This window comes from Mytilus trossulus, chromosome 3 (genome assembly GCF_036588685.1).
Source record: "Mytilus trossulus isolate FHL-02 chromosome 3, PNRI_Mtr1.1.1.hap1, whole genome shotgun sequence".
Classification (NCBI taxonomy): Eukaryota; Metazoa; Mollusca; class Bivalvia; order Mytilida; family Mytilidae; genus Mytilus; species Mytilus trossulus.
Genome location: NC_086375.1, coordinates 65,210,893 through 65,229,353, shown reverse-complemented (window position 1 = coordinate 65,229,353; position 18,461 = coordinate 65,210,893). Strand labels below are relative to the sequence as shown.

General features: G+C 31.0%; 2 protein-coding genes across 2 annotated transcripts; one reads left to right on the top strand and one right to left on the bottom strand.

Annotated features, from left to right (window-relative positions):
* Positions 1-280: 280 nt before the first annotated feature.
* Positions 281-3,147, bottom strand: LOC134712136 (uncharacterized). The gene is made up of 3 exons (XM_063573315.1): positions 2,937-3,147; positions 2,167-2,316; positions 281-1,057 (listed from the first exon to the last, which is right to left on the bottom strand). The coding sequence occupies exons 1-3, from the start codon at positions 2,992-2,994 to the stop codon at positions 378-380; spliced, it is 888 nt and encodes a 295-aa protein (XP_063429385.1). The 5' UTR covers positions 2,995-3,147; the 3' UTR covers positions 281-377.
* Positions 3,148-5,998: 2,851 nt separating this feature from the next.
* On the top strand, positions 5,999-14,398 carry LOC134712135 (uncharacterized). The gene is made up of 6 exons (XM_063573314.1): positions 5,999-6,208; positions 7,343-7,606; positions 8,048-8,217; positions 8,876-9,047; positions 9,483-9,959; positions 10,556-14,398. The coding sequence occupies exons 1-6, from the start codon at positions 6,031-6,033 to the stop codon at positions 11,323-11,325; spliced, it is 2,031 nt and encodes a 676-aa protein (XP_063429384.1). The 5' UTR covers positions 5,999-6,030; the 3' UTR covers positions 11,326-14,398.
* Positions 14,399-18,461: the final 4,063 nt, after the last annotated feature.

The window sequence follows — 18,461 nt, the reverse complement described above, 5'->3', positions numbered from 1 at the left end:
AATCTTTTGGTTGTGAGAAAACAGGTCTTTTCGTTTTGAATTTTCCTTGGAGTCCGATATTTTTGTTATCTTCAACATTTTGTACTGTATTCTGAATTCTATCACGTTCTTTTATATTCTGACCAGCATGATGTTCTGTGTAAGCTAAAGTATTGCATAATACATGTGATGAAACTGTCGAATTCGAAAGAAACATTTTTGTTCATTACTGAAGAATATATGTAAGTAGTAAATGTATTTATGAATTTAGAAATAAATCACAAAAATATTTTTTTTAAATATAAAAAAAACTTGTTTTATTAAAACAGAAGAGATACAGAAACACAGACCTGCTGCGTTACATCAAATAATAAAAGAAAAACGTAGTTTAAAATTAATTAGTCCCAATCTATACTCTCTCCGTCATCTTGATAGGTCTCGATGACATCATCATCATCTACGCCATAGCCTGTTGTTGCAGACCTAGGGTTTGATTGTGGCTGAGATGACCTAAATGTACTCAACGGATTTGATTCTGTGTCGGGTTTAATACTTCTAGAAAAATCACTATGATAACCAATATCATCAGCAGTGTCCTCACGATTTTGTCTGTTAATGGTATTTAGTCTTTCCCTTTGCAAACTACTGTTTTGAGAGTTCATACTTCCTATATGACTATCTGGTGTCTCACTGGTTGAACGATTTCTTGCTTGGGTGTTCGGTTGTACATCCAGAGACCTTCCACCAGAAAATCGTGCTTCGCTGTTTACATTTTCATTTTGGTAACTCGTAGATGCTTGATTTGTATTATCCTCCACCGCCAATATTGCCGTGTTCTGTTTTGCATGTGTTATATCTGTTGTACCGGAGGACTGATGTTCTAAGGAGCCTTTTCTGTTGTCAAGTGGAGGCCAATCATTTCCTTTTCGTTGAAGATTACTTGATTTTTTGATTATGTCACTGTCTGCACTAGTTGGTTGTGCGTTGTTATTTTTACGCGGTTTTGAAAGTTCTACTTCTTGAAATGCATTGTTTTTCTTTTTTTCTGGCGATGTTATTGATTTTCGTTGAGTATTTCCTGCAATAAAAAACGTAAATGATGCGTATTTATATGAAATGTATTTGTACGAAATTTTAAGACAAAGAGACAAAAATATATATTTCGTATTATTCAGGATCAATGATTTCTAACGTATTTATAAAATAAATACATTATCCAGTACCAAATGTCAAATAGCCGACTTTCAGCTGTAATGTCTATACGATTTTTAAATGTTTGGCATTGCCCGACTTTCAGTGATAATGGTTATACCATTTTTATATGTTTGGCACTACCCGACTTTTAGCTTAAATGGCTATACGATTTTTGAATGCTTGGCATAGCCCGACTTTTAGTGATAATACATCATGGCTATACAATTTTTAAATGTTTGGCATTGTCCGACTTTTAGCTTAAATGGCTATACGATTTTAAAAAGTTTTGCATCGCCCAACTTTTAGTGATAATACATCATGGCTATACAATTTTTAAATGTTTGGCATTGTCCGACTTTTGGTGATTATACATCATGGCTATACGATTTTTGAATGTTTCGCATTGCCAGACTTTTAGCTATAATGGCTATACGATTTTTAAATGTTTGGCTTTGTCCCACTTTTAGCTAGTAATGGCTGTACGATTTTTGAATGTTTGGCATTGTCCGATTTTTTTTAGCTTTAATGACTATATGGTTTTTAAATGATTGGCATTGTCCGACTTTTAGCTGTAATGCATGGCTATACGATTTTTAAATGTTTGGCATTGTCCGACTTTTAGCTATAATGGCTATACGATATTTGAATCATTTTGGCATTGCCCGACTTTCAGTGATAATAGTTATACCATTTTTATATGTTTGGCATTGCCTGACTTTTAGCTATAATACATCATGGCTATACAATTTTTAAATGTTTGGCATTGTTCGACCTTTAGCTATAATGGCTATACGATTTTTGAATGTTTGGCATTGTCCGACTATTAGCTATAATGGTTATACGATTTTTAAATTTTTGGCAATGCCCGACTTCTAGCTATAATGGCTATACGATTATTGAATCAGACAAAATTAACAATGATTTACATTCCCCGACTTTAAGCTATAATGGCTATACAAGTTTTTAATGTTTGACATTGCTCGAGTGATTCACCTGCATCGTTGTGTTGCACATTGGAATCCCCTGCGCATAACAGCACCAATGATATCAAAATCAAAACGGACAGTAAACTAATAACAACAACAGGTATCGTGTTATCGGCTATAGAATACCCATCTTCATCTATATCTGTTGCTGATACTCCTAGAAAAGATAGTCAAAATTACATGTAATGAAAATACAATCGAAGGATGTTCTAAATTCAAACGGGAATATAAGTCATACCACATCTTCTTATATCTATATGTTATTTAAATGTTTTAATCTTGGATTATTGGCTTTATTCTCGTGTTCAAATTGTTTATGTCTTCAAGGGTCAGTGACTCAGATAAGTGGAATAAAAAATAACAACACAGTCATCATAGTCTCCTTCTAAAGCCAACTTTAGCTGTAGAAAACATTCGTCACTAACGTTTACCACAATCAATGAATCGGGTAGATAAGTTATTTACACAATGAAATCCTTTAATAAAACACACATGTTAAGACTGATACATATCTGTTCGATATATGAATGTGTTCTTTAAACACACAGATACAATATGGACACTCACACATTTTGAAATATCGACATGGAAACAAGAATATGATCCTTAAAATTTGACATACGCTCATTTTTACACTAAGATTCCAGATTTATGTACAAAAGAAATGTACGTATACAAAGGGCAAAGACAAAAAAGATACGAATGTTGTTGAAATATGTCTTGCTTATTCAAAAGTCGGTTAGTAAATCACACTAATCTACTTTTAAAAGTTCTTACCAGAACAGAGTGCTATAAATCCGCAAATATCAAGAAAAAGGGTAGTTCTGTCATACATTTTCACTGGAAACCATTACTTTGTCAATATTAAAATTCTGTGCATTTTAAATTACGATTGATTTTTCACTCTATGTTACACAACTGTACGTTTAACCATTTAAAGAATGAAGATTAACGGCAGCCAATTCAATAGGCTGTACATGTAGGTATATATAAATGTTTTAACAGACTGAGTATGTGTGTGGTAGGTAACAAAAGTTGACTGTTTGTAACACAGTCATACGGCATAAAGAATAAAGAGAACATTTAAATTATGGCACATCTTCCCTAGAAAGAAAATATTTAACGTTCAATATATAATATATATTAATTTAGATCTTCCTCAAAATAAAAATCAAGTCTTCTACAAATAAAAATATTTACACAAATTATAGTGTGCGCGCAAGACATTTGCCACATTCTTCTATCAATATCAGTTTTTGTGATCAATTCAAGTTGATATTGATTTTAAAATACTATTGACTTTTACTTTTTACTCCAAGCTATTCGAAAAAAGTCAAATAAAAAATGAGCATGCACTAAAAGTGACGTGAAACACACTAAAGCAAGAGGGTAAGGATCTTTTACAATAATATCATTTAACTCTCTACAATCGACACAAATACAGTGTATGTCAGTGGCGGATCCAGCCATTTTAAAAAGGGGGGTTCCCAACCCAGAGTAAAAAGGGGGGTCCAACTATATGCTCCCATTCAAATGCATTGATCGGCCAAAAAAAAAGGGGGTTCCAACCCCCGGTCGTAACCCCCCCCCCCTGGATCCGCCACTGTATGTCACCTCTTTCTTTTCGATCATCATGGAAAAGTACAAAAAAAGTGTGTTCTCGTATAGAGAGTAATTAGATCATTATCATCTCATAATATCAAAGGACAAGTTTTATCTTTTAAAATAACTTTATGGATCGTGCAAGTAAACGGATATAAGTATGATATGTTAACGTTAAGAGAATTGCACGGTTGTTTCCCCAATCAGAGTATACTTCCCTAACTGAAAGAACCGATGGATGAGAGTTGACATGAATTAAGTGATATGTATCATCAAAGATAATTATCCTGTATGAATTGGAATATAAAGAACATTGTATCCCAGTCCAGCTCCTATAGCATGCTGTTCAGTGTGAGCCAATGCTCCTTATTAAAGTCCATACTTTACATGACATATAGTTGTTAACTTTTCATACATTGTGACTTGGATGGAGAGTTAGGCTTATTGGCACCAGCACCACATCTTCTTATCGATTACAACTAAAATTTCGACACCACAATACTAAAGAGACAACCGAATGACTTATAATTCCGCTGAACAGATCGCGACTAGCATTCACGGAAGCTATTACGACATCGGATTTTAATGGTAAAGATGAAGTCATCTTCTCAAAAATGTTTATAGGACACCACAATTATTTGGCTCTTATTGTGTTGGGTAATATCAAACTTTATCACAGATGCATGGCTAAGGATATATATATATTCCATATGCCATAGCACAAATTTGAAAAGCGAAGTCCACACAGTCTAATTACTAGGAACACATAAATTATGTAACGGTCATCCTTTTCTTTAAAAAAAAATAGTAGTAAATATAAAAAAGAAGATGTGGTATGATTGCCAATGAGACAATTATCTACAAAACACCAAAAGTACACAGACATTAACAACTATAGGTCACCGTACGGCCTTCAACAATGAACAAAGCCCATACCGCATAGTCAGCTATAAAAGGCCCCGATAAGACAATGTAAAACAATTCAAACGAAAAAACTAACGACCTTATTTATGTAAAAAAATGAACGAAAAACAAATATGTAACACATAAACAAATGACAACCACTGAATTACAGGCTCCTGACTTGGTACAGGTAAGCATGAATGAATGTCAAATCATAGATATTTGAGATTAATATATATAAGGGTGTACATAATTTCTTAGGCCCAGATTTTAATTATTATTACTTTTTCCTCTGTAAATACTTATTGATACTGTGACTATACATTTTACTAATGGATATTTACCCATTTTGGGTTGTACAAATATAGTGGACTGGTGGATAATACAAACTAAAGAGGAAGAAAGGCAGAAAACAGTAAATGAAAACAAGAATGACGGATGCCCCACTCGCACTTTCATTTTCTGTGTTCAGTGTACCGAAAAATTGAAGTCCAAACTATAATTTGGCATTAAAATTATAAGATCATAACATATAGCCTTTTAAGACACATGAGTACTAAGTTTCAAGTTAAGGTTTATGAACCCTTCTGTAGGCTACTAGCCGTGGGAGTTACGAAAATTTTAAACTGCAATAGACTAGTACTATCAAATCAGCAAAAATAATGAATAATAGAGATTGACCATTATGTACATATATCAAGAAGAAACTTCGTGCAAAGCATTATTACTTATTGTTTTATTGTATTTAATAAAAAAAAAGGGGGATTTTGTGGCATATTAAACCAAGCTTGAGTTTTGTAAAAAAAAAAAAACAACACCACAGTCTTTAAAAAAAGGATTTTTGTTATAAAACTTTAATCATAGATTATTCACGTATTTTTTTTGATGTACTAGCATTTATAAAAAAAAAAACAAGTGCTGAGTCAGTGAAGTCGAGCGCACCCTAGTAGGTGTACTAGAATTTAAATTTGTTTTATAAATTATAAGTTAACTTATGAAATTGTTTAAGGAAATCATTGCTAGCACTGCATTCAATAATCCTCTATCTATCAAGCCGCTTATTGACAAATATGAGAGTACAAGGGAAAGGCTGTGCTTTTTTCTTTAGAATCAGCACAAAGGTTTAACGTCATCAAAAACTACTTTGCCAAATAAAATTGAAAATGGAAATGGGGAAACTTTTTAAACCTGAAGCGGGACAGATGGACGGCGAACGAACAGATGCAAAGAAAAACATGTGTTCAGAACAATTCCGTTAAACATTTAAATTTTTTATTCGAGACCTGGTTGATTTTATGATCTAAAAATATAAATCCATTGTTGTTTGGTGGTTGTAACGGTTTTCAGACATACCGCCGAGCTAAAGATGGCGGTGGTCGTTTGGATTTTTCTGCTAAATTTTCTTCTGTTGTCTAAATGTGCATTTCTATCTCCTTTATATATCGATACAGTTATTGGTGCTGTGGATAATATGATAGAGTACTATAAGAACAATTATCAAGACCTGAACGTGGATGGATTGTTTGGCTTGAGAGTTATAGAGGGTCAGTCAGCAGCTGTTTCGACACGATCATACATTTATTTGTATATTTTATTCATATTAATTCAGATAGGACAATTTAACACTTTTACTTTAAATTGCATGCATAATAATAAAGTGTTTAAATTGTTGTGCAACACAGGAAGATAAATATAAATAAATGAGTAATTCCAAAAGATTATTTACAAAAAAGGCCCCAAAAAGTTAATATTATGCTGCACACTACATGTATACATGTACCCTGATTTCTTGAAAATGTAACTTCTTCTTGTCTCCGTATGAGCCTCCAAAAATCTAACATCTGACTGACAGGCGCAGGTCCATAATTTGTTAAAAGGGAGCCCTCCCTACCTACATGTAGTGGCGGATCCAGATAGGGCGTACACCCCCTTTAATACTTGCACTTTTTTTCTTAATCATGAATGTTAAATGGTTTATATTCAGACTATATTTCGTTGCCTTTGCCATTTTCTGTATGTTTTATGTGACAATTTGTTATTTTTAAAGATTTTATTTGCTCGTATTTAGGTGTATGTAATACATTTTTGGTTTATATGCCAATTTAAATGTGATTCGCTACCGTTAAGTTGACCAGTACCACAGATAGAGAGAAACACATTCTGGCCCTAATTTATGCCGACAAAACATTCTGGCCGTACCTGTATACATGTATTGAATACAACAATCTTGCCCAATTTTTTGCTACAATAAAAAAAAAATCCAACAAAATTATTAAGCAGTAAATGTATAAAAAATGAGCTGAATCATGATACAACCAGTGATGATTTTTCTCTCTACCAAATCAAAGGAAGATGCTTCTGGTCAACCCTATAGCTTTGATGAAATATTTGTACATGATTAATTAAGTCATCACTAGAAAACTCGAAATTAATGTTTTTTTGTGGATTCATTTATTTATTAAAGTACATACTACATGTACATTTTACATGTAGGACAGCATGATCATTGATCTGACATGTAAGTTTATGTGCATTTGAAAGAAACAACACATACATGACATTCATCTGCCGTGCGAAGCACTGCAAAATATACATTTTATTATGAAATTTATATAAAGATTTTATTTAAAAATGAACCAATTATCTAAAATATCTATTGAATGAATTTTATGTTTCAGGTCATTTAGCAGCAATAATTGTGAAGGTTGAAAATGGAACAATAAAACAAATAAAACCTAATATGATAGAGAAATTAAAATCTATGAAGACTGTGTCAACAAAAACATGTGAAGATGCTCTAGATTTCGTTAGAAAGGATGATGAAGAATATTTTCAATCTATGAAGTTTCTTCTTGGTAATCCTTGGTCTTTGCATAAGGACTACAAACATTTGCAATTCCAGTTATTGTGGGATCAACAAGTATATAAAAAGAGTTCTGTATGTAAGTATCCATCCCGAGTTATGCATCTTTAAAACTTCTTTTCACCATTGCACTGTTTTAATTCCATTCAAATGAAGTAGCTACATTTTTGTAGATTCATATCAACTCTCACACTCACAGTTCATCTTGTACTTTATGCATGCATGTAATTATGATATGACAAAAAAAGGTATATATAATGTACTAAACAACAAAGAACATATATAATATTGAAATAATCTGTAGATTTTAGCATAACGTTCCAATAAACATGTTATTTCTTAGCTACAAATGTACTGTTACAATGTATTATGAATTGAAAAGGAAGAACCTTAGGGTCATTGTTGCAGCTCTAAAGGACATTGTTCACAACCAGTAGTGAAATGAAATATTTAAAAAAAAATCCTTATCATTGTCTTTTGAATAAGACTTAATTTAGTTTACTTGTATTATTACTTGCAGCTTCTTTAAATGAGAAAGAGTCAGATAAATGTATGATGGAGATAATGGGGTACCAACCATCAAAGAAGAAATGTGGTGTCAGTCCCTTCTGTATAGAACTGATGACAAGGAAAGGGCTGACAGGATATGGTATAACTCATCAAATGTTATGGACCATGCTGTCTGAACAGGTATTATATATAATCTTTAAACTCAAATATTATATACATGCTCCTATATAAATGCAGCTGGGGCACATACACTTTTTGTTGTAGATTAAAATGTACAAGGGAAAAGAGAGTATGTGAGCAACCAATTGTAAAACTAAAATTAAAAGCATCACCAAAACATATATAGCAGTCGTCTTTAAAGATAAATGTGTATACCTATTGTCAAACTAAAATGTACCAAATCTAGATTAAAATTAAATAAATTAATAGCATCTGTGTAGTACAACATTGATCTACATTATTTTGATTACATTTTCTTTATCAAAATAAAGATATGTGGTATGAATAACAATGAGGCAACTAGTAACCAAGGTTATAATGTAGTGGACGTGAACAACTATGAGTCAATGGTCTTTGACAATTTCCATACATCCATTCGTAGAAATATGAAAAAAATCAATTAATAAAATAAATGGCATAATTTGTAACAAAACAATTTAAGAAATGCCAGACATGCATGAATAAACAACAACCACTGAACAACTGACACATGAAGAATATGGTGGTATTAAGTTCTTTTAATGATTGACGTCTTACAGAAAAAGCAGACGCTCATATTTTGACTTATTGTTTTTCTTTCAACAAATCTAAGGGAAAATTATTTGTTTTATTTTTGCAGGCTGGATGTTATGAGGAATTATCAAATTTACTTGTAACAAATGGTAGAGGACAGACACATAATATACAGTTAGAATTCTGTACCAACAACTACCTAGAGATGATGCATATTGTTCATGGCACTCTTAAAGGTCAAATCATTCCAAGGTTTCAGGATTTATTTATGGAACAGCGTAAGTTGGTTATCAGTAGTAATTTTCCTATTAATTTAAATGTTTATTCCTTTACTAGTATTAAGCAGTAAAAGAAGAAATAATCTTTCAGATTTTATAAAATTTGAAGGTAAAAATAGTTGTTTTAGACTCAATTTAAGTAATACTAGTTTATTTAGATATCATAGAAATTAATGATCTTAACACCATACAACAATAAATTTAAATTTAGTTGATGTCTTTTCTTTCAATCATGGCCTTATAATTTCTCTGGTTAATACATGTAGCTTCTAGTTTTAATATTTTTATTACTTAAATTTGTAAAATTAAGATCATAGATGTGTCAGTGAATTTAAGTTTTTTATTTTGTGACTATTTTAAATTTAGGAAATGACAATCTCTTTGTTTCTCTTAGTCTTCAATTCATTTATGTGGTCTATGTAATGTATCTTTCAGAATTTGTTTGTCCAAGCCTTGGATTTTACCAGTTTTTATCAGATAACTTTTTGGATCAGATTTTATCATGGCAAAAAGATGTGGGTTGCTATGGTATCATGAAGAAAGTTGAACTAAACCCAGCAGGTTTAAAAAAATATTTAGGGTCAACAAATTATGATTATGAGGATAGCCCTGTTCATAAACTATTAAAATTTCAAGGAAAACTTTCTCAGAATATTACAAAGTTTGGTAAACATACTGTTAATGTGCAACCACCAGTTCTGAATTTAGCAGGTGAATTAAATACTAATAAAAATCTTGGAAATGTTCAAATGACAAACAATGTTGTCATGCAGAACGGACCAGAGTTGGTGGCCAAAGGAAGTGAAAATGTTGTAAAGTCATTTTCTCAACCAAAACTAGGGAGACCTGGTATTGAACAGAAATCAGTATTTCATGGACAGAGGATGCTTCTGGCGGAAAAGGAAATGGAGAGTATGTACTATTAAGAACTGATTTATGAATTGTTAATTGTTCCTTTTTCTAAGATTAGAGCTAAAATCAGTCATTTTTTTACACTTTTTTTACACCTTCTGTAATTCATGTATCTTCTCTATGGCCATTGAATTCTGATCGAATGCTTTCTACAATATTCCATCCTATTCCTGGAACAATTTAAATTCAAATCATTAGTATATACAATGGGTTTATCTTGGGTCCATGGCATAACTGTTTACTAAATTAAAAGTGCAAATTTCCTGTAATTATGCTAGTTCACAATTAATTTTAAGATTGCAGTCATATACAAGAAATCTGTATGTATGTTTTGTTGGACTTCTCAACAGAGAACTTAAATAAAAAAAATGAAAGAAATACAACTTATCACACACTTTTCTTAGTCACCTTGAGATGAGGATGAGAAAATGTATTGAGTGTCAATAAACACAACTCATTTTTTAAGGCCTTTTCTTAGGCAACCTCAATGATTCATGTATAATAATTTCATAGCAATAAGCATTCTCTTCCTACAAGACTGTTGTTCATCATTCTTTATAAGAGTAACACACATAAGTAAACCATTTCTATTGTAGATGGATGTTTGGCTCATAAAACTGCAGTAGCAGCAGGTGCTTTAATGATCTATCTACGTTACCTACTATTACCTGGACCTAAAACATTGGCAGAAAATACCAAAGAAATGCTGCAACAAAGACATTTACTTAATATCAATGATAGCGGTGTTGATAAGTTTGATTATAAAGGAGCACAAGATGGCAACTTAGTCAAAGGTCTAGCAATGAATAACAATGTGTTAGCAGCTCAAATCAATGATAATAATAAAGACGATGATTATTATGCTGATGAGAATGAGGAAGATGAAGATGAAAATGATGAAGATGATGAAAAGGGAGGTAATAAAAATGTACAATTTGATGATCATCAAAATGAGGAAAATGGATATGAAGGTGATTATGATGAGAATAAAAAAGAAAAAAACCTCAAGGTGAAAAACCTAGCAGACATAGTGGAAAAAAAAGTAGTGCCAAAACCAGATGATACAGACTATACTTACTACGAAGATAAAAATAAACATGACGACTATACAAATGACGAGTATGACGAAAAAGATATCAATGTTGACAAAGACAACAAAGATAGTGCAAGTAATAAAATAAAAGTCAAATTGATTAACGAATCAAAAGCTGAAGGAGAGTATCTTCCAAGTAGTACACATTCACCAAGTGGTGTTTATCTTATTATTTCATGTACAATATTTGTTTTGATGATATTAATGTATAGATTTTTAAAGAAGAGAAGGGTACATATTAGATACAATTATAAATCCTTCAACAGAGTGTAAAAGATATTTGAAGTTGATTTTGTTTATGGCTTTAGTATTTTTTTAATCCTGTGACTGAAGAATATCATATTTATTTGAGATTTTATATATTTATATATTATAAGTATCCATTGTTATGAAATCCCCTTTTCCAGTGCTATTGTTATTTTAAGCTTCCATTTTATTGATGTGTGTTCAGCTGTGTAAATAATTAGAACTAGCAGCTTGTAGTCTGATAGTATGTTATTTTTATATACACATAAATCAGGGGAAACCAGACCTTGCAATGTGATCTAGGATTCCTGACTTCACATTAAGGAAGCTTCAGGGAGAAGTTTATGTTGCCCTCAATATTCAGTAAAATAACCAACATCTTCTTTGGATTTTTGATGGCCATACAACCAGTATTACTGTCATTTCTATTTGAACCAGTTTAACTTACATAATTGACTTACATATACTTCTATTTTTTACTTCGATTGTCCAGCATCTGGTATGACCAACTTTATCAATTTATTTCCGAGCAGGTCTTGATCATTTAAAGTTGTCAACATTCTTAATTAAATCTTGCAGTGTTGCCTGCCACTGCGAAGCATATATTTTCATCTCTGGTAGTGGTACCCATACTGAGTTTGTATAAGCATAATCAACTGTTGTTTTTATTTGCATTGTTAAATGATAAGTCATGTATAATTACTTTACACATATACCATACAATGTATGTTTCATATGAATATATATTTGTATGTGTATGCTTGAAAAATGTTTATTAATTTTCGAGCTATATTTTAGACATTATTTTAACCTATGTTTTCTCTTACAATTGCACACGTACTACTTTTATTATTTGATCAATTAGAATTGAGATTCAATCAAAGTAAAAAGTAACAAAAAATAAATCTTGAGAATCCCCTCCTTCTGTTATGAAGCAGTATATACGGTACTAGTGTACAAATGTAGTAGGCTCTAACTCACATTTAGATGCTTTGCTTTCTCTAAAGTGTGATGGTTTGAAGTACAGTGCTGAGTTCACTGAAATACAAATGAGATATTCAGTATACATGGTATAGCACAGTTATAAAACCATTTTATTTGTATGCCATTTTTTTAATATTTTGTCTTTATACCTTTTTTCATTTTTTTCAAGAACAAAATGTGTTGTTACATTGATAAGAAACTGTTTAAAGCTATGCTATTGTTTGTTTGTGCTAACACATTTATGAAATATATATCTATGTACATATTTAATTTCTAATGGTCTGTTTGACATTTGTAGGAATCAGAATTTTGAATAGATGAATCAATACTTTAAAATAGAATGTAACTGTCATGACTGTACTAGGATAATTAATTTTACATTACATGTTTTGATTCAAATAAAAACTTCTTGAAGAACATAAGACCATGTGTTCACATAGCATACTTTGATTGTATAGCTTTGTATTTATAATGAAATGTGTGGTTATCATGTTGCCACTACTATTGTCAATGCTTTGCATTTCTACAATGATATTTTGTTTATGTAATTGCTTAAAACATTATCTTTTTATTCTATTAATTTGTTTTTTTCTTCTTATTATGACATTTTTCTTTGTAACCATCTTTGCATGCTTTTTACTGATATTAATTTTAAGTTAAATCCATGTCATAACAGGTAATTAAAGATGTGCCATCTAACATCCGAAAAAGTGACATGGAACAGGTCAAATTTGAAATGATCTGTGTCCATTTCATTCTTAAAATCCTATATATTCTTACTGTAGTTATACCTATAAAGCAGATAGGCAGCATTATCACTATTTTGTGCATTTTTCCTTTGATCTTTTTTTGTGATAATTTTCATATCATGCTTCTCGATTGAGATTGAAAAATTATCACTAGAAACTAAGGAGGCCAGTTGGCATTGCTAATGAAATTGACAACGTCGTCATAGGTAAAATAGCGATAAACAGATTATCATTGGTCATCTCAACTCGATTGCTTTTCTCACTTTTGCTATACCAGCTCAAACGAGAAAATCAATCTGGTTGAGATAATCAAAGATAATCTATAAATAGCAATGCATGTAGTTGTTTTAAAAAAATGTATATAAAAGAAAAAGCCATGACATGTTATATACTCTACTCTAGTCAACATAAGTATGTATTAAATTATTGAGCAAAGCATATATTTATTATCAGCAAAAATGAGTTTTTTTGTATTAGGAATTACTATTGTATTTTTATTTATCATACATCTACCATTAGCAGATGAACACAGTGTGACAAAAGCCTCATTTGGCATATTTTATCACTGAAATTTAAACTTTTTACTTTGTTAAGATTTCATTTATGTCTTTTTTTAGAGATAAGATTATGCAAAACACAAACAAACCAAATAAAAAGTATCAATGTGGTACCAATAAGTGTAGCAATGATGGTGTAAAAAATGTGCTTCTTAGCAATTTTGATGAAAATGCAAATTTTAGTCTATTTTCAAATTATTTAGAATCTGCAAATTATGAATGCATGTGAGAACAAATAAAATAATTTGCTGCAGAATTTTCAATATGGTTGACTTCTTTGTTAAACTTATTAAGCACACTACAATTTAATCTAACAAATTGTGTTTGAAAGATTGATGATTATGCTGAAAAGGAGTATGTCAGATTGTTATCTAACGCTTTGTTCTGTTAACTTTTCTGGACTTATTAATTTACAAGTTATTTTTGCAGTGCTGCTGCCGTATCTGCTATCAGATGAGACATTATGTTTATGACCACATAACCACACTAATCACATATATTTCTCATTATTTTTTATAACACATTTTCATTTTTGTTTTACACCTATTTTCATTTTTGCTGTTAACTTCTTATGATATAAAACTGCAGCATTATTTGTTATTATCACACAGATTTGTTTATGTTTAGTTACATGTAATAAAATCCGCTATATTTTTTTATGATTTCATATTTCAGAACGGGCACAAGACATTTACCTACTATTCAATGGCACTAGGAAACAATCAAAATTTTAGAGCCTATATTGTAGCTAATTTCAGATCTCAGTAAATCCAATCACCTGTATTTTAGAAAGCCTGATTTTATTGAAAACGTTACAGTTCCACTTAATACCATTTTTTTTTAATTGGTTGACTTTAATAGTTGTATCTAATTTTGTTTCAATTTGGTTCAAATTGGAATTATTTGTAGTTAAGAAACCAAGGAAATTTATATGGTACTTTGGTATACATGTATTATCAGATCAACAAAAGAAATAGCATGCTAGAGTAAACGGAGTTCTTTTTGTGCCATAAATTTCCTCAGATGTCTTCTGAAATTGCCTAAATGTCCTACAATGGTTTGAATTCATTATTAGGGGCGTAAAGGGGGTTATCTGCACGGAAGAACGTGGAATGAAATTGTCATTTTACGATGAACAAACAATTCAAAATTTCTTGCACATTGATCTTTTTAACGATTTCACGAAAACACAGTGTATAACGAACTTTTGTCACAGCTGCACATGAAATAAAAATGCAAAACATGTTGCACGAAATTAACCCTTTATACCCTTCATTATCATTGTTATAACATCAATTAAACCTGCATGGTTTTGTTTTAATTTAATATGCATAACTTGCCAACTCTTTTATGTCGATACATTAATGTATTAAAATACATTGAGGATAATTTAGTTGTATGTGCCATACGTTTTTCCTTTGGAAATCCATTCACATGAGGGCTGATTTATTTAATCCTACATGGTATCAAGCAGGAATTTGAGGGAATAAGTTATGAAATTTTATACAAATATGTGATCCCAACTTTTACCAGGGTACGGTTGGCTCTTTTCTTACATTATTTTAACTGCATTAATTTTTTTTTTTAAATTCAGTATTAAAATTCCTTTATAACAGCGGGATATTAATTGTTGTATGAATTATGCATGTATTTATAACCTATCACATTAAATTCCAAGCTTTTTTCCTCGCTCAATTATCAAACCCCATTCCCACCCTATTTATCTTATTATTTGTTTATCACTGTCTTTTCAGAATCAAATGCCATTTTGTGTTAACACATGCCGCTACTTACGTTTCCTTCTCTGATTTAGCATTGTGTTTTAAAAAATCTTTTAAAGTGCTATTTTTTTAAATTTGGGTAGACATATTTTATGTCTACATATGAGTTTTGAACAGCAGTATACTACTGTTGCCTTTATTTATTCAAATAAATTAAACCTAAGCATGAATAAAGTTTTATCTTGTCCAATACTACAGAAAAACTTCACTTAATATTTCATTGAATTAAATCATCAGTTCCAAATAATTTGATAATTTTTAGAATGCTTTGAGGTGCTGTGAGAGTGTAATGATTCATTTAAACTAATGAATATCTTGTTTGGAATACATGTATTAGAGAAAATGTCGTAACTTATGTTCAACATTTTGAAAGATTTTGTAGACTAACTGTGTCATAATTTGTTGAGATAAATATAAAATATGAAATCATTTCAGGGTTCAAGTTTAGATAATGATAATCAGCATAATGTCACCCATGAACAAGTCAATTATCTGATTAATTTTATTTCAGTTTCTTAAATACTAATGTTGCAATGACATCAAATTAATGTCATATCCCACTCATCATGGTCTAAGTTTGTATATATGATCAAAATCAATAATTAATCCAATCAAAACATAAACTATCTCTTTATATTTTCATTATTTATTTTATATAATGTGCTGAATGGTTAGAAACTTCTAAGCATGCTAATGTTATTAAAATCTTGTCCGATAGTTTTAAGAGATCTTTGCTGAATATTATTTTTTGACAATTGGAAATTACAATGGCTTATTACACTTTAGTTTATTTTTAAGTGATAACTAGCTGCAGGGATTTGAACAATTTTTGTCGAGCCTGCAATATTTGTTGCAGAAAGCTCGACTTAGGGATAGTGTTCCGGCGGCGGCGGCTACGGCGGCGTTAGCTCAATTCTTAAAAGCTTTATATTTTAGAAGGAAGAAGACCTGGATGCTTCATACTTTGTATATAGATGCTTCATATTAAGAACTTTCCGTCAGTCACATGTCCAATGTCCTTGACCTCATTTCCATGGTTCAGTGACTACTTGAAAAAAAAGTTAAGATTTTTTGTAATGTTAAATTCTCTCTTATTATAAGTAATTGGATAACTATATTTGGTATGTGCGTACCTTGCAAGGTCCTCATGCCTGTCAGACAGTTTTCACTTGACCTTGACCTCATTTCATGGATCAGTAACAAGGTTAAGTTTTAGTGGTCAAGTCCATATCTCAGATACTATAAGCAATAGGTCTAGTATATTCAGTGTATGGAAGGACTGTAAGGTGTACATGTTCAACTGGCGGGTGTCATCTGACCTTGACCTCATTTTCATGGTTCAGTGGTTATAGTTAAGTTTTTGTGCTTTGGTCTGTTTTTCTTATACTATATGCAATAGGTCTACTATATTTGGTGTATGGAATGATTTTAAGGTGTACATGTCTAGCTGACAGGTTTCATCTGACCTTGACCTCATTTTCATGGTTCAGTGGTCAAAGTTAAGTTTTTGAGTTTTAGTCTATTTTTCTAATACTTTATGCATTAGGTCAACTATATTTGGTGTATGGAAATGATTAATGATCTATATGTCTGTTACGCAGGTTTTATTTGACCTTGACCTCATCTTCACGGCTTATTGTTCAGTGTTAAGTTCTTGTGTTTTGGTCTGTTTTTCTGAATTCATAAGCAATAAGTCAACTTTATTTTTTGTATTGAAGAATTGTTAGCTGTATATGTCAGCCTGGCATGGTTCATCTGACCTTGACCTCATTTTCATGGTTCATTGATCGATGTTTTGTTTTCTTTTTTAATGTTGAGTTTATGTGAGAGTTGTAATAAAGCTTTATATTTGGTCTATCAACATATTTTTATATCTATGATAAGTAAAGAAGGCGAGACATTTCAGCGTGTGCACTCTTGTTTACACATACACCTTAAATCCAACCTTTGTATAATGTCTTGTTTTCAGGGAGTAATATTTGAGTAATATTTGAGAGCAATAATCCACTAAATTAAGAGCAACAAAGACTTGCCATTTTCATTATGTTTAGATATCATTTGAATTTTCGTGTTTAAGATCCATTTCATGACATTTCTTAAGCAATACTTTGTCTGTTACAATTCAAATAAAATTAGACCTCATATGGGTAGATTTGATGTGTGTTTTATCTTAATTGAATATGTTATAAGATGTTTTTTGTCGGGATACTATCATTTTCTGGTAAAGGATTATAAAATCCATATGGTACATTTTGCTTGGTTGTATTTTTTTTGCACTACCATGAAAGTGTAAAGACACAAGAACCCTTATTTGTCCATCCACCTGTACAGTAAGTTTCAGTATGTGGTTGAAGCCCTTACATTTTAAAAGCACTCACCTACTGGACCAACATTTTCTAAGTTATTTGGTCAAGGGAAATCAATGTCTGAATTTATGGTAAACTCATTGTTTTATTTTAAAATATTATAGGGTCATCTGTCAAATAAAAACCTCAAATATTTATATCATACAGAGATTTAGGGTTTTGCTTAGTTTAAATTTTGCATTGTTTCTAGCATTGTGATCAGCTCAAACCAATGGATAGTTTTCATAGTTTTGAATTAATTATGAAATATTGTATTATAAAAATTGCTTTGTTTTGTATGATAGCATAATCAAACAAAATAGTAAACAAAAACTTTAGAAATTGCAGATTTTAATGTGGAAAAGGGTACTGAAGGACAGAGATTTAGGGTTTTGCTTAGTTTAAATTTTGCATTGTTTCTAGCATTGTGATCAGCTCAAACCAATGGATAGTTTTCATAGTTTTGAATTAATTATGAAATATTGTATTATAAAAATTGCTTTGTTTTGTATGATAGCATAATCAAACAAAATAGTAAACAAAAACTTTAGAAATTGCAGATTTTAATGTGGAAAAGGGTACTGAAGGACATGCTGTTGTAAAAATTAGTTTTTCTGCTTTTCTGTAAATGTAATAAGAGGGCAAAACATGTGATTTAGATCTGTTACTTTGTGATATTGTTATTAATAGTAGATCTACAAATAATTCAGTTGTTTTCCTTCTGTTTATTAGGAACTATTTTATTTT